We start from the raw sequence: 23,118 nt of genomic DNA on the forward strand, positions 1-23,118 counted from the left end.
AGCGAATGAAAGAATAGACATTACCTGTTTTTCACTGCTTTTTAACTCAGTACTGTCTAATAAACACACTGATTTATCATTGCTTTTACCCATCCCTCATACACTGCCAGACTTGCTGAACTTATCCATTCCATTATCCATGGAATACTGTGAGCCCAACCCTGATCTGCTGCAGGTTGTGGCTCCATAAACACACTGGACTCAAAGACAGGGAACTTCTCTTTACTGTGGGTGCTCTTTCAGCTATTCTATGAAACTATGGATAACATTTTAGAGCTGGAAATGATCTTTGATTTTATGTAACCAAACCCTTGAATGCTAAAAGTTAGATGAAAAGGATTTGTATGTTCAAAGCCAGTTAGGATTAGTCAGAGAGATTGCCTTCATGGAGGAGGTAAATATTAAGCAGAGTTTATTGATGGGGAAAGATGTGGGTTGTCTAAAGAGAGGATGGAACATTCCAAGGGTGTAGAGTGACATGAGCTGGGGATTGGAGATGGCAGCAGATATGTGTGGAGGGGAGCCCACAGGGAGGGTGTTGGCTGTATATCAGGATTATCACATTACATAAAGGGGACAAGATGGTGGGTGGATGAGTTGGAAGCCATCACCACTCCTTCTGTGCTCTGTCCTTTGCAACACCCCTGTCTTACCCTTGATTTTGTCCTGACCTCCTAATCCTTTTATCTGGGCCAAAGACATGGCTCAAACCCTGATTTTAAAATGAAACCCAAATGACACATTTGGAACCCTACATTTCAGCCTGGAAATATTGGTTTTGCATTGTGTTTGGCATACATAGCAGCCAGCTGACATGACCCAAACCCCGGGAGGGACCATTGGCACAGCCTCTCAGCCTTATATTTCCATGTCTTCAAATCAATCCAAGCTACTCATTAGGCAGCCTCATTTCGTCAAGCAATCTGCTGCATGCGGGACCATTCTGGGATCACCACAGTCTTCCCTTTGGTCCATTTCATCATTCCCTCTCCATTCTTGGCCTTCCCCACATTTCTGGATCATGAAGGATAGCTGCAGGAAAACAGGCTCCTCACTTTCTCTCGAGGGGGGTCAGATACCCAGCATTTGTGCCCTTTCTTCCCCATATGGAGTTGTTATTCTATTTTCCTAACTCAGATCACCCCCTCTGACTCACTCAGTGTATCAGGGATTTATTTAAGTCTTCCTTTAGCTAACAAACATCAGGATGCATTTATATTTAAAATAAGAATGTGTAATGTATTCTTAAAAACCTTAAAAGCAAAAGTGGCCAGGAACAGTCATTGTTTTTTGCTCTAAAGGATACCAATGAACAATTTCTTCAGGTAAATACTGTCTTTCCAGAAGAGATTGCTTCTTTCTTTCCTAGGGATTTTTAGCCTGTCCTTGTTTTCCCTTTCTCTAATTATTAAAAAAAGAAAAGAGGAACGTAGCTGTCCCAGTAACTACTTTTCTGGATTCCAGGGCTCCTGGAATATGTGCAGTCAAAGGCAGGTGATCTGTGAAAGACTTCAGAATTAAACAAGGAAAGGGTGCAGTTCAGGATTTTAGGGATTCTATTTAATGGACAACGGTATTTCTTCTTTTAACATTGCTTCACAATTTATGCAATGAAAATAACTCTAGAGAAGTCTAAGCTGTTATTACCCTTGCTCTTTGAATCTGGATTTTCCAGTATTCCATCTTCAGTCTTAATGATGCAGATTATTTCAATTTGTCACTTCTTATGATGCATATAGTAAATCCTGGATTCAGACAGAGGTCTCTGACCCTATCCTATCTTGAATGGAAACTACTTTTCTTATTTGATTTATCAGTAGCCACTATCTGATTATGCTTCTTTAAGGTTAAGAAAATACATAAACCACCAACAGAATAATTTGGATACATGTAGATTCTGTACAGATGCCCAGTGGGAGACAACAGGCCGTCCTGCATCCAGAAGGGATGATGGACAAAGCCTCTGCCTCACACAGCTCACTAAGGACTGGTTTTCAAGACTGACAAAGCAGAAGCCATTTCGTTCTTTGCATTTCTTTACAGCCAACATGCAGATACATTTGCTGAGCTATGTAGACAGTTTCTCTAGCACCAACAGCTTTTATTCCTGCTTCTACCCCGTTGTAAACCTAGAAACAAATATTTAGCTGGCTGTGGAGTGCCATCCACAGGAGTGCTCTCCCTCTGGGGGTCTGCTGCACACACAGTGCCTGACTGGTCCTTTCACATCGCACAGGACATATAATATATTTATGTCTCATGTAACCATAGAAACCTGTTGTATCAGAGAAGACTTTATGATTTTGCTGCTCTCCAGAAAGAGATGAATAAAGCCACAGGGCAACCTGCCACCTCTTGTTTAGTTACTTTGTAATCATTTAGCAATTAAGACTGCAGAACATATTTACTATAATTTTCACATCTGTAGACATTTTATAAAGTATTGACTATACATAAGGAAATAAAACACTCGAGACATTATTTCAGAAGCCCCATAGCCAACACAATTTTTTGTATTACCTACACAATTTGTACTTTACTAATTATTATTGAAAATGGCTGGTCTTTTTTTCTGTGGTAGCATTTCCTTTAGTATCCTTGGCATAAGGAATACATAAATTTTGTTATGCTGGCTATACAATAGGGCTGTAGAAAGAACATCAGTTTGGGAGTTGAGAAGATGTATTAGCTATAAAGCCCAGTTTAAATCTGGGCTCTTCTAGTTACTGGCTGGGCTTCCTGGGGCAAGTGACTGAATCTTGCGGAGCTTTGTGGGGCTTCTAACAAAAATCTACGAAATAGGAATAATAATAGGATCTACCTTGATGGGTCACTGTGAGGAAATTTAGGAAATGCCTGGCACATGATAAAGGGTCACTATATGGCACTGCTATCATTGTTTATCCTTAACTTTTATGTCTTTTGATCAAGTACAGAATGCACCATAAGTACATTCTGATGCCAGCAAAAGCTTGTTTTGTTCTGCACATATATGGTACTTTATACTTATTACAGACTTAACAAATATTTATTAATTATAAAACCCCCAAGGGAGCTGGAAATACAAATTCCATCTCTTTTCCAATTAATTCTGCACCTTTCTATTTGGCAAATACATGTGTTTCAGGGCTTTTAATACAGCAAGGAACCCCCTTGGCTCTTTTGTCTGTGCCTTGGGTTTTTTAAAGGAATTATCCAGGATGTCATGGAAGCTCCGATTTAACTGCTAGATGACTTGGGCGACCCCTGCTGGCTGGCTGCAAAATCAGAAGTGCCCACCAAGCCAAAAGCCATACACCTCACCCTTAGGCCCCATATAAATTCGCTGTAGACTGTGTGGACAGTGGGTGGTAGGGTATAATCATGGCTTCGAAGGCATGGAGTTTACTCTTATTGTTATTATTTTCTTTATTGTTGTTATTTAAATGGAAGGATTAGAATGCAGGGGATGTTTCCCACTAGCTAATAACCATTTAAGTTGTGTTTGGGGGCTTTCATGACGTGACAACAGCTTTTCAAAATCTCGGGCTGTTAAACCCCCTACCGGGTTAATGTGGCAGGAAAAGACAGGAACGACATCAGCCAGCAGCTTTTTGTACAGTGCTGTATCTCGAGCATCTGGAAGAGAGAAGGGAAAACAGATCCTTTTAGAAATCCAGTTAGAGAGAGAAGGAAATATGCTTTGCTGAGAGAGAGAGAGAAAGAGAAAACAGGCTCTCTCCCAGAGGTAAGACTTTGACATTAACAAAGGAAACCCTATATTACTTTGACTTGTTTCAGAAAACTGATGTTTCTGAATATCCTCTCAGAAAACAAATACTGCAGGCAAACAGGAAACTGTTTTCACCCAAAGTTCAATTTAGACAATAACAAATATGACTGTTCAAAAAACATCAGAGATAGGGGATTGCAAAGGCTTTCCATGATTCCTCCCAGGAGCCTGGGAGTCACACTCTCCCTCTGACTTGTTCAGTTTTAGGTGATCTAGGGAATATGGAATAATTTTAGAGGTCACTTCTAGCTTTTAAGGACCACATCCCATATGAAAAATAACTTCCCTCCTCCTGGTTGTTGCCTAGCATTTGGTTATACTCTGACTTTCTCTGTTAAGTGGTTTCTTATCCAGACCAAATAGACTAGGTTTGATAGCTCTTGGCGACACTATTTGTATAGAAATTTAAAATGTGTGCAATTTACCTAAATTTAGAGGATTAAGAATAAAGTTACCACACACCCCCTCCAGTTTGCCTCATTAAGGAGATCATGTTGTATTAGAATATGCATTTTCATTATGACATATTAAGGTTTGCTGTATTTGTAACAACTCTGAGGGGGGCATTCTCAAAGCATTACGTGGAGGTCTAGCTGTAGGATTCCCATTAGAAGCAGGCACAGTATGAGTTTTGCTGTAATATTCTCATTATCCTAAACCCTCATCTTTTTCATTTGTTAAAGGGGTCATTTGGCTTTTTAATATAACTTGTATTAGTGCATGTGTAGGAAACAAAAATCTTTAAACACTGACTCAGGCAGGTCTCTTTAACAGCTGGTAAAATATATGCCCATACTCCCCACACTCGTCCATTGTGCGTCTCAAACCCCTTGATGTATACATGCTCCTAAATAATATGTAGCATGTACATAATATATGCAAATGTTCTTCCCAGAGACCTTCTTGGCTCTTAGTGAACAAGGGAAATGGACCTCATGGTGATCTTTGAAGACCATTTTCAGTTATAATAGCCTGTGTTTTCTACAAGAACACAGAATAAAATGAAATTTAAAAGCATGCATAGCATATGGGAGCTGATGCTGCTAAGGAGGGCTGTGCTAATGGAAATGCCTCTGTGAACTTTGAGCTTCTCAGCCCCTGATTGCCTTTAGAAAATGTGTTCCTGGATTAGGCAGCTTCTGAGCCCTTAGAGACTGGGATGGTGACATGGGAATGAACAGGCCTGAATCAAGCTCACCTGGCTCTGGGGGCTACTTCTGCTGCTTATTAACTGTGGGACCCTGGACAAGTGCCTGAGCTCCTCTGAGTCTCCCTTTAGAGATCTTTAACAAAGATAAGATCTACCTCCCAGCTGTACCCTTATAGCTATCTCAGCTATAAGGATTCATGGTAATATGCAAGTAGGCCCTGACACTCAGTAATTGACTTCAGTTGTCATTAATAACGTGTCCCAACTCTGTTGCCCTTTAGGTTTGGAACTGGGGAAGCCTACCAGATCAGAATGGGTACTTTATTTCAGAGGCCCAGTGAAGGGCCCAGAGCTACTCACCTGATAGAATGCTTTTCCCCGCAGGCCCTTGCTCCTACACACACTCTTCACAGAACATGCACTCATAAATAGCTCTCATGTGCCGAGCCCACTGCACCCCCTCACACACCAGTGTGCTTGCACATACCCCTCACACAACACCCTTCACACACACTCATCTTGTGCCGTTACTACCACATACTGTAGACACCCCACCTTCACAGCTGCATATGCTTACCATCTCACATTATGCGTATGTGCTCATACACCCCATGATTTAGTTCAGTGGGGCCATCGTGACCCCTTATACAGTCCCCAACCAGCTAGGGGAAGGGAAGGAATAGCCAGGTGCCATGGATTTGGGACCAGCCTCCAAGAGCACTGCACTAGTCCTCTACTGCTCCAGAAACCTGGCCCCAAACCACCCCTGCTAAAATAAAATAAAATAAATTTTAAATTTCTTTCTGTAACAGTTCCTCTTCTCTCTGGTCGCCTCACAGGAAGAAAGTTTAAGATTCTAAAAAGGAAATGGAAGAAAGGCATTTTGCAATTGCTGCAAAGCCACTGTTTACTTAAGGGTGCCGGTTTTGTTTTTCCAGTGACTGACTTGGTTCTCCTTGGGAGGGGACAGAACCTAACCTGTATGGTGGGATTTAAAACCATTTCACAGCTGTTCTGAAGGTGGTGTGCTGCTCCTGCGGTACATCTCCCAGGTGCAGGTGATGAAGTCAAGGAGGCCTTCAGGAGGCCTTATACAGCCACCCAGCCTGTGCTGAGCTCTGCTGTAGCCAAGACCTGATGCTAGCTCTTATGAGGATCAGAGACATGAGACAGGGTCTTTGCCTCCACCCCTGTCCATGCAATCAGGGACAAAGATGGACAGACTGAAGGCTCCTTATGGTCTGGATCTTAAGGAGTTATTCACCTAGTAGGTGCTGCTGGAGGTGCATTTTGGCCAGAGGTGTTCAGGGGAAACTTTTTAGAGGGGAAGGCATTTGAGCTTGTCTTGGAGGGAGAGGCTTAATTTTCACACTGCATGGCAGGTCAGGGTTGATGGAGAAGGGAGAGTCTAGGTCGCGGGAATGGCCTAGGCAAGGCAGGGAGGTGGCCCACTGCAAGGTATGTTTGTGGAATGGAGAGTGCTTGGTTTGGATGAAGCACGCTTGTCTCAGGCAGTGATGGAAGATAAGATTTAAAAGCTAGACTGGTGCTAGATGACAGCAGTATTCACACTAGGCTCTGCACTGTCCTCTGGGTGGTGGACAGCATTTGTGGACTCATGCAGTTAAGGCCTAATCAGTGTGCTGGTTCTTGGAAAATTAATTTGAAAGAATTTATATCTTTTATCTTAATGCCATGTCTATGGTTTTGCTGTTTCTTAGCCCTGCCCTAGACCGATATCCTACACTGCCATTCTAACTTGCTCCAATCCTGGCTCATTCTTCAACTCGTCTCAATTGCTGCTGCCTTTGAGAGGACATAAAGGGTCTCCCTGAACTAGGTGGCACCTCTCCCACACCAAAGCTCTGTGTCTCTCTGCATTGGACACTTGCTAGCTTCTGGCTTGTGCTAGAGGCATGTCTGTCTGCATTCCGCTCCCCTCCAGGGCTGAGAATTTCTGAGGGCACAGACTCTGCCACTTGGTGGGATCTCTTATAGCATCTTGCACTTTACAGGGCCTCCAGGATATGTGGGTGAATGAGTACATTCCATTCTGGACACTTTAGCTTCCTCACCTTCTCTTCTCGGAGGCCAGGAGCCCAGTCAGGCATAGATTTACCCAAGCAGAAAAAAACCCCCTAGGCTGACAAGAATGGCTACCTGCCCCAGAGTTCTATTGCATGGGATGGTGGCTCTGAGTGCAGGGCCTCATTTTGAGGAGTGGGAAGGAGCAGGGTAGTTCTCTCCACAATTTTGAGCAACAGGCTTATTCCAGGAAAGGATCCAGGAAGAGGACAAGGTTGCCTCCCTTCCTCCATGCCTACAGGCAATATGATTTCCTGGACCAGAAGAAAAAACTGAGCCCAGGATATATTCTTATTATCAAATAAGTTATGAGGCCACTGAAATCCCTCTTCCGCTTCACTTGAATATGGTCATATGCAGCAGTCAGAGTTTGTTCCATTGTTGCCAAGGAGAAGAGAGCATCACACTCACCTGGGCCTGCTTTGGGCTGGAAGCCTGCTGAGGGTAATGGGACAGGCCCGCCTCCTCTGCCACCTACTTGACGCTATGGCAAGGGGATAGAGGGAGACGGGATCATTCTTGCTTGGCTACATGGCTTTGGGAACTTTGGGCCTGTTAAATGGTTAGAGTGGAATCTTGCTTTTTGTGGGCCCTTTAGAGGGGCTGTGCAGCTTGTTGGACCTGGGTAGATGCATCTCTGGTCCTCCACTTTTCTTCTCAGCCCTTGGTGCCTGGTTGTGCACCTCCAGGTGGCTTTACAGGACAGAACTCAAAATGAGCTTTGCCTGCTCTTCCACATTTGGTCCACAGGAAACACTCTTGTATCCCTGACCCCAATGAACTCTACCAGCATAGGCTATCCCCTCCCTAGCCTCACCCTCCTAGCAGGGCAGAAGCAGGGTGGGACAGTGAGACTCCACTCAGCAAGGGTCAGGCTTCAGTTCTCCAGGTCTCTCCCCTGACATCAGAGTGCACATTACCAAGCTCTCTGAGTGGTATACCCTGTGAGATACCATGACAACACCTCCTGTGAGGCTTGAGGTGGAAGATGGTGCCCCCTCACGCCTCTCCGAAAGGGGCTGGGATGGGGACTCACTGTATGGTGGTAACTATCTCCAAAGAAATCACCAGTTTCCTCATTCTCTTCTCTCTGGCCCTTCTCTGACCACTGTTCTAGGTGGAGACCCAAAAGTCCTGAGACAGGTTCTCAAAGCCATTTCCTATGTGCATCTGGACATGGGGAGGTGAGGCAGAGTGCCTGTATCTGGTATTTATTGCATTGACACCTCTGTTAAAGAGGTGCACACACATATACAAACACACACATGCACGTATATCCACATACAGCAATCATGCAGCCTATGTATATATCACTATGTATATAGCCTATGTATATAGGCAGCCTATGTATACCATGGTAGTAGTGCTCACTTTGTGGGAGGAGAGAGGGGCTTTTACTTTTTTACTTGGTTGCCTTGAGAATCAATTTTAAATAGTCATGTACCACATAATGACGTTTCGGTCAACAATGTCATACACAATGGTGATCCTAAGAGATTATACTACCATATTATACTGTACATTTTCTATGTTTAGATACACAAATACTTAACATCGTGTTATAGTTGCCTGTGGTATTCAGTACAATAACACGCTGTACAGGTTTGTAGCCTAGGAGCAATAGGCTGGCAGCTTAGGTGTGTAGTAGGCTGTCTCAGCTAGGTTTGTACACGTGCACTCTCTGATGCTCACACAGTGATGAAATTGCCTAATGATGTGTTTCTCAGAACATGTTCCTGTTATTAAATGGCATATGACTGTAGTTGCCACAAGTATATTTTACTTTCAGAATTAAAAGAAAGTAGATTAAGTTGCCACACTATTTTTTTTCTAGCCTATGGCATTTTCACTAAGGCAACACACATTGCTACTAATTATTAGTGCAGCCAAAAATTTCATTAAGTACTTTTAATAACACACAATGACTGACAACTTTCATTTGTATAGTCTGCCTTTTAAAAAGAGCTTTCACGTATGCTCTTGCTTGGGTCTCAAAACGATTCTTTATAGTTGGGATGACTTTCTTTTCGTTTTTGAGACAGAGCCTCGCTCTGTTGCCCAGGCTGGAGTACAGTGGTGCCTTCTCAGCTCACTGCAACCTCCAGCTCCACCTCCTGCATTCAAGTAATTCACCTGTCTTTGCCTCCAGAGTAACTGGGATTACAGGCATGCGCCACCACACCCGGCTAATTTTTGTGTTTTTAGTAGAGATGAGGTTTCACCATGTTGGCCAGGCTGGTCTTGAACTCCTGACCTCAAGTGATCCGCCTGCCTTGGCCTCCCAAAGTGCTGGGATTACAGGCATGAGTCACCACACCTGGCCGGTATGACTTTCTTTATTAGATATATCTGTATATGTGAGTGTGTATATGTCTAATTCTTAGATAAAACACATTCACAGAATTCGAAAAAGAAAAATGTCCATTGAGTTTACTGAGCACCTAGCAGGTACCAGGTTCTATGTGATAGGTGCTATATACACTGACATTATTTCATTAATCCTATTATTATCTCTATTTTATCTGTGAAGAAGAAAGATTTGCTTCCTCTGAGTCCCATAGGTGATGTCCAGAAGGAATGTGTCCTAGACTCCAGGCCTTGGGCTCTTTCTACTACAGGTTGAATCCCAAATTCAAAAATCCAAAATGCTCCAGAATCCAAAACTTTCAGAGCGTCAACATGAGGCTCAGAGGAAATGCTCATTGGAGCATGTCAGATTTCAGGTTTTTAAATTTGGGATGCTCAGCTGGTAAAAATTCCAAAATCCAAAAAGATCAAAAATTCAAAATACTTCTGGTCCTGAGCATTTCAGATAAGGATACTCAACCGGTACTAGACAGCATTCATATTGGTTGAGTTGAGCCTTATTGATGTGATTAAACCTGATTGGTGGAGGAGAGGGTTTGAGAGTCACATCGTCAGGGGAAAACTCCATTGCCAACACTTTCTCGGCAAAGATTTCAAAAATAAAACACCAAGTAATGGGGCCTTCCAATCGATTACGGTCTTTGTGTATTCATACACACGGGCTGTTGAGCTAATGGAAGTGAAACCTTCTTATTTATTTGATCACTGTGTTTACTGAAAAAAGAAAAGCGAGGGGAAAACCCGTATTTCTCCTTTAACAAAGAAAAGCTAGGAGTAAATCTGTATTTCTCCTTTAACACTTAAGTATAGACTAGATAATTCCAGGCCATGAGATAAAAAGGATATGTACAAAAATGCTTCTGAGTTAAAAATGCACAATTGTTCTGGATCCCAGAGGCCAGAAGACTTTGTTTTTTTGTTGTTGTTGTTTGTTTTTAAGAAAATTCAGATGCTCTTGAGAAAGCATTTCGGAAGAGAATTTTTATTCTTTTATCAGTTTAACAACCAAAGCACACATAATTCATTGATTGTTCATAGGTGTGTTTTGTGTTCATATATGTATAGATTCTTGGCAGGTTAATGTAATCGTTTGCCTTCCGACCAACAGAAGGTTTTTTCTATAAATTACAACTGTTAGATAATAGTATAAATTATAGCCTTGAGAGGATACAGAGAAAAGCAATTTCTAGAATGATGTACAAGAAGAGAAAGGAATTAAATCTAGCCTCATTCAAATATAAGCATTTCCAGAGAGACCAGTGAATGTATGATAGTGACTGACCTTCTGATGAGAAACTGTTCATAGCCCCAGGCAGTGTCAACAGCAAATGCTGGAAGGGCCCCACTGCTAGCCACTACAGAGGGTTTGAACTAGTGGATTTGACTTCAGAGACTGCTGGCGTTACCATATTTTCTCTGCATGATATTGGGCCCCCTGGGAGGAATTTTCTGAGAAGAATGGCTTTCACTTGTCTCTTCCCTCATGGATGGTTCTAGCACATCTTGCTCTGGTGTGCAGCTCATACTCTCTCTACCCACTGACCATCCAACGTGCCCATAAGTTTGAATGATACCAGAGCAATTAGACAGCTGTGGCTTTGGGCAGTGAGGACACACAGGTCCCTGAGGAAACTGCTCCGCCTTGCCCTTCTTCTCCCCCAACGACAATCCTCCCCAAACCTTGCTTAATCCAAAGAGGGGGATTTCTAATAAGGTTATATGGGTGAGGAGCCCCATGAAATCCAAGACAAACTTGGAACACTAAAGGAAAGCTGTGGGAACCCCTGGGTTGTGGGAGGCAGTCTGGTTCTCATCACTGCTCAGCTGCTTCATTTGGCACCTCCCGCTGCAGACCTCCAGTTTGCAGCGGGAGGTGCAAACTGCTCTCTGCTCCTAATCCCAGAGTGGGAAAATAGCCACCTCGGATGGCTCCTGTGCTCACCAACAGCCTATAGAACTAGCCACAGGAAGTTACATTCAGCTCCCCTGAATTCTAGCACACAAATTTTGGGGAAAGGAATCTGATAGGCCAAGCTTAGGGCAGGAATACACATCTGATACAATCACCAGTGCAGGGAGGATGGTCACCATATGAGACTCTGTGAATCAGGGAGGCAATTTCTTTTTTTTTTTTTTTTGAGACAGAGTCTCACTCTGTTACCCAGGCTGGAGTGCAGTGGCATTATCTTGGCTCACTGCAACCTCTGCCTCCTGGGTTCAAGCAGTTCTCTGCCTCAGCCTCCCGAATAGCTGGTATTACAGGCGACCGCCATCACTCCTGGCTAATTTTTGTATTTTTATTAGAGACGGGGTTTTACCATCTTGGCCAGGCTGGTCTTGAACTCCTGACGTCATGATCCACCTGCCTTGGCCTCCCAAAGTGTTGAGATTACAGGCGTGAGCCACTGTGCTTGGCCCAGGGAGGCAATTTCTAGAAGTAGAATGTTTATGATCAGATCTTGCTCCAAAGCTGTCTACTATACCGCCGCCTCCTCCTCATCCCCAATGTGTAGCCTGTATTCCTGATTTAAAGACTCACATCGCTTCTCTGTTTCTTGGGTTCTTCTCCTATGTGAGACATCCCATAGAGTAGGATGTCTCCCAGCCTTTCTTTGCTATCCCTAAAAGGAAGCCCAGGCTCTTTTCTTTCTTTCTTTTTTTCTTTCTTTCCCTTGTTCTAGGGTACGTGTGCACAGTGTGCAGGTTTGTTACATAGGTATACATGTGCCATGTTGGTTTGCTGCACCCATCAACTCATGATTTACATTAGGTATTTCTCCTAATGCTATCCCTCCCCCAGTCCCCCACCCCCTGACAGGCCCCGGTGTGTGATGTTCCCCACCCCGTGTCCATGTGTTCTTGTTGTTCAACTCCCACCTATGAGTGAAAATGTGCGATGTTTGGTTTTCTGTCCTTGTGATAGTTTGCTCAGAATGATGGTTTCCAGCTTCATCCATGTCCCTGTAAAGGACATGAACTTATCCTTTTTTATGGCTGCATAGTATTCCATAGTGTATATGTGTCACATTTTCTTAATCCAGTCTATCATTGTTGGACATTTGGGTTGGTTCCAAGTCTTTGCTACTGTGAATAGTGCTGCAATAAACATACGTGTGCATGTGTATTTATAGTAGCACGATTTATAATCCTTTGCATATATATCCGGTAATGGGATCACTGGGTCAAATGGTATTTCTAGTTGTAGATCCTTGAGGAATTGCCACACTGTCTTCCACAATGGTTGAACTAATTTACACTCCCACCAACAGTGTAAAAGCGTTCCTATTTCTGCACATCCCCTCCAGTATCTGTTGTTTCCTGACTTTTTAATGATTGCCATTTTTACTGGCATAAGATGGTATCTCATTGTGGTTTTGATGTGCATTTTTCTAATGACCAGTGATGATGAGCATTTTTCATATGTCTGTTGGCTGCATAAATGTCTTCTTTTGAGAAGTGTCTGTTCATATCCTTCGTCCACTTTTCGATGAGGTTGTTTGTTTTTTCTTGTAAATTTGTTTAAGTTCTTTGTAGATTCTGGAAATTAGCCCTTTGTCAGATGGGTAGATTGCAAAGATTTTCTCCCATTGTGTAGGATGCCTGTTCACTCTGATGATAGTTTCTTTTGCTGTGCAGAATCTCTTTAGTTTAATTAGATTCCATTTGTCTATTTTGGCTTTTGTTGCCATTGCTTTTGGTGTTTTAGTCATGAAATCCTTGCCCATGCCTATGTCCTGAATGGTTTTGCCCAGGTTTTCTTCTAGGGTTTTATGGTGTCAGGTCTTACATTTAAGTCTTTAATCCATTTTGAGTTAATTTTTGTATACGGAGTAAGGAAGGGATCCAGTATCAGCTTTCTACTTATGGCTAGCCAGTTTTCCCAGCACCATTTATTAAATAGGGAATCTTTTCCCCATTGCTTGTTTTTGTCAGGTTTGTCAAAGATCAGGTGGTTGTAGATATGTGGTGTTATTTCTGAGGGCTCTGTTCTGTTCCATTGGTCTATATCTCTGTTTTGGTACCAGCACAATGCTGTTTTGGTTTTGTAGCCTTGTAGTATAGTTTGAAGTCAGGTAGCTTGATGACTCCAGTTTGTTCTTTTTGCTTAGGATTGTCTTGGCTATGCAGGCTCTTTTTTGGTTCCATATGAACTTTCAAGTAGTTTTTTCCAATTCTGTGAAGAAAGTCAGTGGTAGCTTGATGGGGATAGCATTGAACCTATAAATTAGCTTGGGCAGTATGGCCATTTTCACAATATTGATTCTTCCTATCCATGAGCATGGAATGTTCTTCCATTTGTTTGTGTCCTCCTTTATTTCATTGAGCGGTGGTTTGTAGTTCTCCTTGAAGAGGTCCTTCATATCCCTTGTAAGCTGGATTTTATTCCAGCTTGTAAGCTAGGTATTTTATTCTCTTTGTAGTAATTGTGAATGGGAGTTCACTCAAGATTTGGTTCTCTGTTTGTCTATTATTGGTGTAGAGGAATGCTTGTGATTTTTGCACATTGATTTTGTATACTGAGACTTTGCTAAAGTTGCTTATCAGCTTAAGGAAATTTTGGGCTGAGACGATGGGGTTTTCTAAATATACAGTCATGTCATCCACAGAGACAATTTGACTTCCTCTTTTCCTAATTGAGTATCCTTTATTTCTTTCTCTTGCCTGATTGCCCTAGCCAGAACTTCCAACACTATGTTGAATAGGAGTGGTGAGAGAGGGCATCCTTTTCTTGTGCCGGTTTTCAAAGGGAATGCTTCCAGTTTTTGCCCATTCAGTATGGTATTGGCTGTGGGTTTGTCATAAATAGCTCTTATTATTTTGAGATATGTTCCATCAATACCTAGTTTATTGAGAGTTTTTAGCACAAAGGACTGTTGAATTTTGTCGAAGGCCTTTTCTGCATCTGTTGAAATAATCGTGTGGTTTTTGTCATTGGTTCTGTTTATGTGATGGATTACAATTATTGATCTGCATATGTTGAACCAGCCTTGCATCCTAGGGATGAAGCCGACTTGATAGTGGTGGATAAGCTTTTTGATGTGCTGCTGGATTTGGTTTGCCAGTATTTTATTGAGGATTTTCACATTGATGTTCATTAGGGATATTGGCCTAAAATTCTCTTTTTTTGTTGTGTCTCTACCAGGCTTTGGTATCAGGACGATGCTGGCCTCATAAAATGAGTTAGGGAGAATTCCCTTTTTTCTTTTTTTTTGAGACGGAGTCTCGCTCTGTCGCCCAGGTTGGAGTGCAGTGGCCGGATCTCAGCTCACTGCAAGCTCCACCTCCCGGGTTTACGCCATTCTCCTGCCTCAGCCTCCCGATTAGCTGGGACTACAGGTGCTGGCCACCTCGCCCGACTAGTTTTTTGTATTTGTTTTTTGGTAGAGATGGGGTTTCACTGGGTTAGCCAGGATGGTCTCGATCTCCTGACCTCGTGATCCACCCGTCTTGGCCTCCCAAAGTGCTGGGATTACAGGCTTGAGCAACCGCGCCCGGCCAATTCCCTCTTTTGCTATTGATTGAAATAGTTTCAGAAGGAATGGTACCAGCTCCTCTTCGTACCTCTGGTAGAATTCGGCTGTGAATTTGTCTGGTCCTGGACTTTTTTTGTTTGGTAGGCTATTAGTTATTGCCTCAATTTCAGAACCTGTTATTGGTCTATTTAGGGATTCAACTTCTTCCTGGTTTAGTCTTGGGAGAGTGTATGTGTCCAGGAATTTATCCATTTCTTCTAGATTTTCTAGTTTATTTGCATAGAGGTGTTTATAGTATTCTCTGATGGTAGTTTGTATTTCTGTGGGATTGTGGTGATATCCCCTTTATCGTTTTTTATTGCATCTACTTGATTCTTCTCTCTTTTCTTCTTTATTAGTCTTGCTAGTGGTCTATCTATTTTGTTGATCTTTTCAGAAAACCGGCTCCTGGATTCATTGATTTTTTGAAGGGTTTTTTGTGTCTCTATCTCCTTCAGTTCTGCTCTGATCTTAGTTATTTCTTGCCTTCTGCTAGCTTTTGAATGTGTTTGCTCTTGCTTCTCTAGTTCTTTTCATTGTGATGTTAGGGTGTCGATTTTAGTTTTCTCCTACTTTCTCTTGTGGGCATTTAGTGCTATAAATTTCCCTCTACACACTGCTTTAAATGTGTCCCAGAGATTCTGGTACATTGTGTCTTTGTTCTCACTGGTTTCAAAGAACATCTTTATTTCTGCCTTCATTTCGTTATGTACCCAGTAGTCATTCAGGAGCAGGTTGTTCAGTTTCCATGTAGTTATGCAGTTTTGAGTGAGTTTCTTAATCCTGAGTTCTAATTTGATTGCACTGTGGTCTGAGAGACAGTTTGTTGTGATTTCTGTTCTTTTACATTTGCTGAGGAGTGTTTTACTACCAACTATGTGGTCAATTTTAGAATAAGTGCGATGTGGTGCTGAGAAGAATGTATATTCTGTTGATTTGGGGTGGAGAGTTCTGTAGATGTCTATTAGGTCCACTTGGTCCAGAGCTGAGTTCAAGTCCTGGATATCCTTGTTAACCTTCTGTCTCATTGATCTGTCTAATGTTGACAGAGGGGTGTTAAAGTTTCCCATTATTATTGTGTGGGAGTCTAAGTCTCTTTGTAGGTCTCTAAGGACTTGCTTTATGAATCTGGATGCTCCTGTATTGGGTGCATATATATTTAGGATAGTTAGCTCTTCATGTTGACTTGATCCCTTTACCATTTATGTAGTGGACCTTCTTTGTCTCTTTTGATCTTTGTTGGTTTAAAGTCTGTTTCATCAGAGACTAAGATTGCAACTAAATTGCTTTTTTTTAGCCCAGGCTCTTTTCATCTTAAAAGTTTACTAATTGTTAGTAAGAAAAAATAGACAGGAACTGGTAAGTAAGTCACATGGGAAAGTTTCAAAGGTCTCAGAAATCTTGAGTTCCCAAAAGTCTCATGTCTTCATTTTCTGGTGCTCTTGCTAAGTGGCTACTGGGAAAAATGGGTGGGCCTTTTCAGCTGTTGGCAGATCAGCCCATGCAAAACCTAGTAAGTGCCCATGGTATTGTCATCTGTGCACCTTTTCAGATCTCCAAGATACCCTCTGCTTCCTGGTTGTAGAATCCCCAACATAGAGTACTGGCACAGTTAGACCTGGCCTCTCAGAATCAGAAGGCAAAAAATGATTATGGGAAGTAGCTGCAAATGCACTAACTCTTGCTTTCTGAACTTTTACCAATTGCAAAAAGATCCTCGCTTTGAAAAAAGGAGTGTTTTGCTGCCTTTGATCTGCTCCCATCGGGCATGGGGCCAGCGGTGTAGGAGCTGTCTCACTGCCCTGTGCACAGGAAACTGAAGATGGAGTTTCTCGCCTGTCATTTCCAGCTTCAGGGTTGCAATTGGTTGGTCTTTGGCAAGTAACTGGTTATCAGTGCACAAGAAGCCTGGAGGGGGGCAGGGAATGGAGACAGAATGAGTTAGTAAAAGGATGTTGAGACATAAATAAAAGTGTGCCTTGTGGAGCTTCAGTTGCAACTGTCAGGGGAATGACAGAGAGCAAGCATGTTCTTGGAGAGATCAGGTGGCCATGCTTGCAAATGAAAATCCTATCTGGAGCCTCTTGCCAAGCCATGTCCCCAAGAACAGGATGAGCTCTGGCACAGCTCTGAGGTGCTTGATTCATGAGCCATTTCCTTCTCTCTGGGGAAAGCTCCATGTGAACAGCATTTTGGAGCCTGCCTCTGGTGACGGCATGATTTATATTCCCCAGAGCAGGCAGGATCTGGGCTTCTCACAGAGTCCCTGGAACAGTTGCTAGCAGGGCAGGTAGGTACCATGAAGCAGCTACTGCCTGCCTCTGGACTGCTCCCTCTCTCCAGCTCCCCTCTCAGCCCTCGCCAGGAGATATACCTTGCTGCCCTCTGCTTAAGCCAGCTTGACTTTGACCTTTTGCCCTTACTGTTCTCCATGACCATAATGATCCAGACCTCAACCTTCTACCTAACTCCAGGCAAAAGACTAGGGTCAGGTCCAGGCAGGACTCTGGCTGATGGGCAAGTGCCAAGTCAGGCCCCTGGAACAAGAACAGAGTCCTCTGTTACCCTCCAGAGTACAGGAGTAGAAAGGGCCCAAGAAGGACGTCTGAGCCAGAATCCTCATGCCTAGCGAGCCACGAAGGAAGGAAAAATCGAGTGTGTGGCCAAGTCTGGAGGGCAAGACAGGTAGGCAGGGCCAAGGGTCCAGAGCTGGTTAGACAGGAGTGGAAAGTAAGCACTGGGAAGAAAAGACAGACGGAATCTTAGCTTTTGGTGCCTCCCTAGGTTGCCAGTGCTGAGCAGCTGGTGGGCCAGGAGTGCCCTCCTTTTCCACTCTTCCTGTCTTGCTACCCAGCTCACGTGCCCTCTCTCCCTCGAGTTATCCTCTGCTGAGCTATGACTGCCAGTTTTGTCTGCAAGCCCAATGTGTCTCTATTGTTTCTTCGTTTCAGATCATGGCCATCAGAATAGTGGCTAAAATCAGGCCATGAGACTAAATGCTTTAGGGGCTCTTTCTGCACAGCCACTGTTTGTTTATTCACATTCTCATATTCATTCCCTCCTCCTCTCTTTCTTTTCTTGCTCTCTCCCCTGCTTATCCTGTATTGATTGTTCATTCAATCTCTCTCTATACATACATGTGCTACTATGTAGTAATTTATTTTTCATGTTGCAGAGATTAGTGTGCCTATCTAGCAGCTTCTCAGGGCAGAAGTGTTCTTCCTTTGAGTAATCCCAGCCCCAGCTGAGTGTCTTGAATGTACTGGTTGCACAGTGAGTTTCTGAGGATTGGTCAACCTAATGACCTCATCAATGAGTAAGGGGCACCAAAGCTTATCTTACTTTCCTGACTTTCTCCCAGGATTTGGTAATAGCAGGATTTATTTTGTTTTTTAAATTAACATTCAGTATGTATCAGTCAGTATCAAAGTAAGAATAAGAAACCACACAATAATTTGAACAGAGATTGGAGTAAAAGGGATTGGCTAGTAATAAGGAAGAACTAAAGGATATTAGTCATACCAGATAGTACACACCTTGAAGGCAACTATAATGTGACTCTCATCTATTTAGCCCCTATAGTTCTTACACATGGTTCCCACCCAGTAATCATTGTTGAAGCAATATGGATTGAATCAGGACCTATGGTGACCAGATGTGCCATCTGTAGAAAGTCACTCAGAGAAATGGGTGCAGGAGAGTGAGTGTGCTGTGAGAACCGGTGGCAAGGCACTAGGGACTCCTACTATATAGATATGAGGCTTGTTTTGTAAATGGGAGATCCCTTTATCTATGACATCGCCTGTTTGTTTTTCCCTTCAGTGTTAATACTTTGAAGGGTCAGGAAATAGGAAACAACCCCATTAAGCAGGAGATACTGAGGGCTCAGTCTGTGGCTGACAGTAAGAACAGAACTGCAAGATAATGGAGGCTGATACAGGTCCCAGGCAATTCTTCTCCCCTTTGCAAAGTGCTGAATGACAAGCCGATTTCTCAGCTCCAAGCAGGCAGTTGTATTCAGATGATAAATGTGTCCCTGGACAGAGGAGCTTGTTGAGTAATATTTACCAGGGTCTCTGTGAAGGGCCTTCAGCTCCCAAAGGAGCCTTTCAAGTCTTCACCTGCTTGCCTGTTCAGCTGACGTCCACCAGGCAGTGAGAGGAATAAAAGCTGTCCAACATGATGGAAGCTTGGTGATTTGTTTCGATGCTAGAAGTTTCCTGGTTTCTCCTAATTCCTATATTCAGCCCCTCCCTGTCGAAGTCAAACCCCAGGAGAGAAGCATGAAGTCTGTGAGAAGCTTAGAGCCTTTTAGGGGGAGGGGGAGGGAGGTCAGTGAGTGCCACAGATCTGAGCTGGACTCAGACCCAGCTCTACCACCTAATTAATACTTTTTAGCCCAGTTCCTTGGATTCTCCGAACCTCTGTCACCTTAGATATAAGATAGAGATAATAAGACCTACCTCACAGAGTTGTCATAGAGATAAAATTAAATCTGTGTAAAAATACTTGGCACATTATAAAATTCTCTCCAGCATACGTCATTCATTCATTCAGCAGTTCCCCCACTGCATATCTGCTACATGCCAGGTACTGCACTATGTTTAAAGAGCCAGTTCCAGACTGTGAAGGCTGGGAACAAAAGCAGGCCAATAGCCAGGACTTTACCAGTCATCAGTGTGGTTCTGAGATAATTACTAGATGTTTTTATCTGGGTTTTCCAGAGAAACAGAACCAATAAAAGATCACACACACACACACACACACAATATATATATATACACACACACACATACACACACACACACACAACACACAGATATAAATAGGATGTGCTTGTATGTATATTTATTTATTTTTATAAAGAGATAAAGGAAACTTATTATAAGGAATTGGTTCATGTGGTTATGGAGACTGAGAAGCCCCAGGATCTGCTGCAGCAAGCTGGAGACCCAGGAAAGCCAGTGGTGTAAGTTTCAGTTCAAGTCCAAGCCTGAAGGCAAAAGATTGATGCCTTAGGTTGGTGACAGCACAGAAAGAGCACATTTTCTCTTTCTCTACCTTTTTGCTCTATCCAGGCCTTCAATGGATAAGCAGATGCGGCCCACTCACGCTGGGGAGGGCAGTCTACTTTACTCAGTCTACCAGCTTAAATGGTAATCTCATCTAGAAATACCCTCACAAACACACCCCAAATAATGTTTAACCAAATATCTGCGCACCCTGCAGCCTAGTCACGTTGACATAAATTTAGCCCTTACACCAGGGTTGGTGTTCACATAGAGCATTCAAGTTTGCATAGCAGCTTTATATGCCATGTCTCATTTGGCCCCCAGAATGAGCCGGTGAGGGGCTTATTTCCCTTCTCTGTCACAGGTGTCACCAGCTTGGCCATTTGAAGTGGGTCATGTTTGCCTTAAACCCAAATCTCTATGCACCAAGCCTTATTCCTCTTAGCGACAGGTGGTCTCCCCCTTTCCAGAGTCCCACCTGCTTAGCACACGAGGGGCTAGTGACTGACTGCTGCCTGCAATGCCCTAGTGCCCTCCACTTCTTTACGCCAGTCCTTAGCAGGAAGGTCTGAAAGTAGTTTTCCTGTGGGCGAAGTATCAGTAAGCATCTCAGCAAAGCATCTCAGCAAAGTCTGAATGTGTTCCTGATGCCTAGGATAGGTGAGGGCTCAACATAGAGATGCGCCTTTGTGAGCCTCAGTTGGTTGGGAGGCATGGTGTGGCATGGAGGAGGATGACTGCAGGCCAGCAGTGCTCCCACAGACACATTAGCCACGGCCTGGCTGTCCGTGTCTCATCAGGGCACAGTGCATGGCTTTTACATTTATTAAGCCTTTTGCCATTTTAATCATGCTGATGAATCAAGGTACTCCTGGGTATTTCTGTTTACTTAAAACACATTGTGAGATGTTCTGTTAAAGTCTGTCATAGGGGAAATATGAATTTATTAATTCAAAAATGGTCACCTCCTCATGCTGAGCTTGGAAAATGGGCCAAATCAGCGGTAGTTCTCATGTTTGCGTTTCCAGCAGTGCCTGCCCTGCTAGCATTGCAGCCACTTGTCAGCATGTTTGTCCCCTCATCTGGAAAATGCCATTTTAGGCTGCATGTCCCCCTTGCCTAGGACAGTACCCAACACGATGTAGGTACTTAGTTACTGTTTCTGGAATGGAGTGGACTGCAGCTTGTGCAGGGAGGATTGCCTCACAGCTGCACTTGCCTCAGCTCTACTCTGGGAAGAGTGCATGGCCAGCCCATCACAGACAGCACCTCACCTAGTCTGTCATGCATATGCCAGATGCTGGAAATACAATTCTTATTCAGACACAGCTCCTGCCTATAGAGAGTTCACAGCAGAGTCAGGGGTGACAGCCCATAAATAACCAACTAGAGTTCATCTTGAGAAGCAGTGGGCAAAAGAAGTTCAGGAAGAGGGCCTCAGGGACACTGAGGAGGGAGTGGGGTGATGCTGGCATCTGGAGGCAATGGTACTAGAGGATCGTTTGGTGACAGAATGGCACAGGACCTCAGAGCTGACTTCCATACCTCAGCGCTTCCTTTCTCTGATTGGGTTTTTCTGCAATTTTTCCTGCAGGGCCTGTGCCAGCAGTGAGACAGAGAGTGAAGCAGGAGACATCATGGACCAGCAATTTGAAGAGATGAACAACAAACTCAACTCGGTCACTGACCCCACTGGCTTTCTGCGGATGGTTCGCCGCAATAACCTCTTTAACAGGTGCGTGTAGGGTGCTTTCCCTAGGCCCAGTGCAGGGGAGGGTGCTCTGAGCACAGATAATGTGCTTTTAGTGGATGTTCCTTCCGGCTGGTTAGGCTTCTGGCTCAGGTCATGCATTTGCAGCAGCAAGCGTGATGCTTCCACAGTCCCATACCCGTCAGGGCCTCTGCTTCACAGCAGCATCTCCAGCTCAAGTGAGAAAACAGTGACAGGCTTGATGTGACAACCCTCATCTGGCTGGGATGGGAGTCCCAGGGGACAGCCAGCTGCTTCTTCACATAGCCTCAGAGCTGACTTTCCAAACATCAGGCAGAAGCCAGAGTAACTTCACATACTTCTTTGCTAGCTTCTGCAGATAACTCGTGGGTACCTGCACTGACTTCCTGGCCTGAGATTCAGGGAGGTCAGGGAGAGTGAGAATGCTGGTGCTGTTGGAAGGAGAAACTGGGCCTAGGAATGCACTCATCCAGACCCAGGCTCACCCATCTGTGCCAAGACCTCAGTTCCCTGTCACTTGACCAAATAGTTCTTAATGGCTTTAAGATGAAGCGAGTTTGAAATTTCCAAGCCAGCACACCCCTTCGTCTTTTTCTTAGGAGTGATACCTGAGCTGGGTCCAGGTAAACAGGGCAGACAGTTGGGGTTAAGGGACACCTGTCCCACTGTTGTTTAGTTGCCTGGCAACAACCTAGAAGTACATTTTGATAGACCTCTTTGGAAAGACATCACAGACTCCCTAGGTCCCTGCCGCAACCTGAGGGCCTGCCTTTAAAGGGCAGCTGGTTGACCCTAGAACACAGGTGGGAAGTGACTATGCACTGAGTGGGAGGCAGTCTCTCTGCTTGGCAGCCCTGCTGTGCAGGGCATTGTGTGCCCTGTCTGTTCCTACTCCAGGCCCTGGTTTCCTCTCATTATTGTGCTGTCAGAGTGACAAATGTGTGTTGACTTTCCCAGTGCTGAGTTGAGTGGGAAGGGAGCCAAGGACAGGGGATGTAGGAGCTGGCAGCCTGGTTGTAAGGAGGCCAGAACTTCAAGCTAGTTCACGCCTAGTTCCTTCTTCCCAGCCACCTTCACAGGTGTCCCTTATGGCTTTTGGTTTCATGTAGGGATCCACCAGGTTTGCGGAGGCCTGGAATTGGGCCTGGACACATGTTCTTGCTCTGCCAACTTCTCAGCCAGTGAAGGCAGATGACACTTACCTCTGCCAGGTGATGCAAGCTGTGGTGATAAACTAGAGTGTAAAGAGCTCAGAGTGCAGCCTCTGGCCTTGCCACACCAGCTGTAGGACACTAGGGAGGCAGTTTCACCTCTGTCAGTCTCAGTCTCATCATCTGTGAAATGGGGATGGCTTCTTACCCTGCAGGGTTCCTGTAATGTGGGAATAATGGAGCCAATGTATAAATAACACGCTGACCGGCTTAATATGTGGAAGACACTGTACAACTGGTGGGTTTCTGTTGTTTTAAGTAAAGTGGAAAGAATAG

The 23,118-nt window shown here is 44.0% G+C and overlaps 1 protein-coding gene across 1 annotated transcript in view; it reads left to right on the forward strand.

Moving 5' to 3' along the window:
- The window catches only part of TTC28 (tetratricopeptide repeat domain 28), a 475,930-nt gene that overhangs the window by 402,805 nt on the left and 50,007 nt on the right, over nucleotides 1-23,118 (forward strand). Inside the window, exon 12 of the mRNA XM_030915124.1 lies at nucleotides 21,494-21,634. Coding sequence (XP_030770984.1) covers nucleotides 21,494-21,634 — 141 coding nt within the window. The remainder of the gene's footprint in view (nucleotides 1-21,493; nucleotides 21,635-23,118) is intronic.

The sequence above is a fragment of the Rhinopithecus roxellana genome, chromosome 13 (genome assembly GCF_007565055.1).
Source record: "Rhinopithecus roxellana isolate Shanxi Qingling chromosome 13, ASM756505v1, whole genome shotgun sequence".
NCBI lineage: Eukaryota > Metazoa > Chordata > Mammalia > Primates > Cercopithecidae > Rhinopithecus > Rhinopithecus roxellana.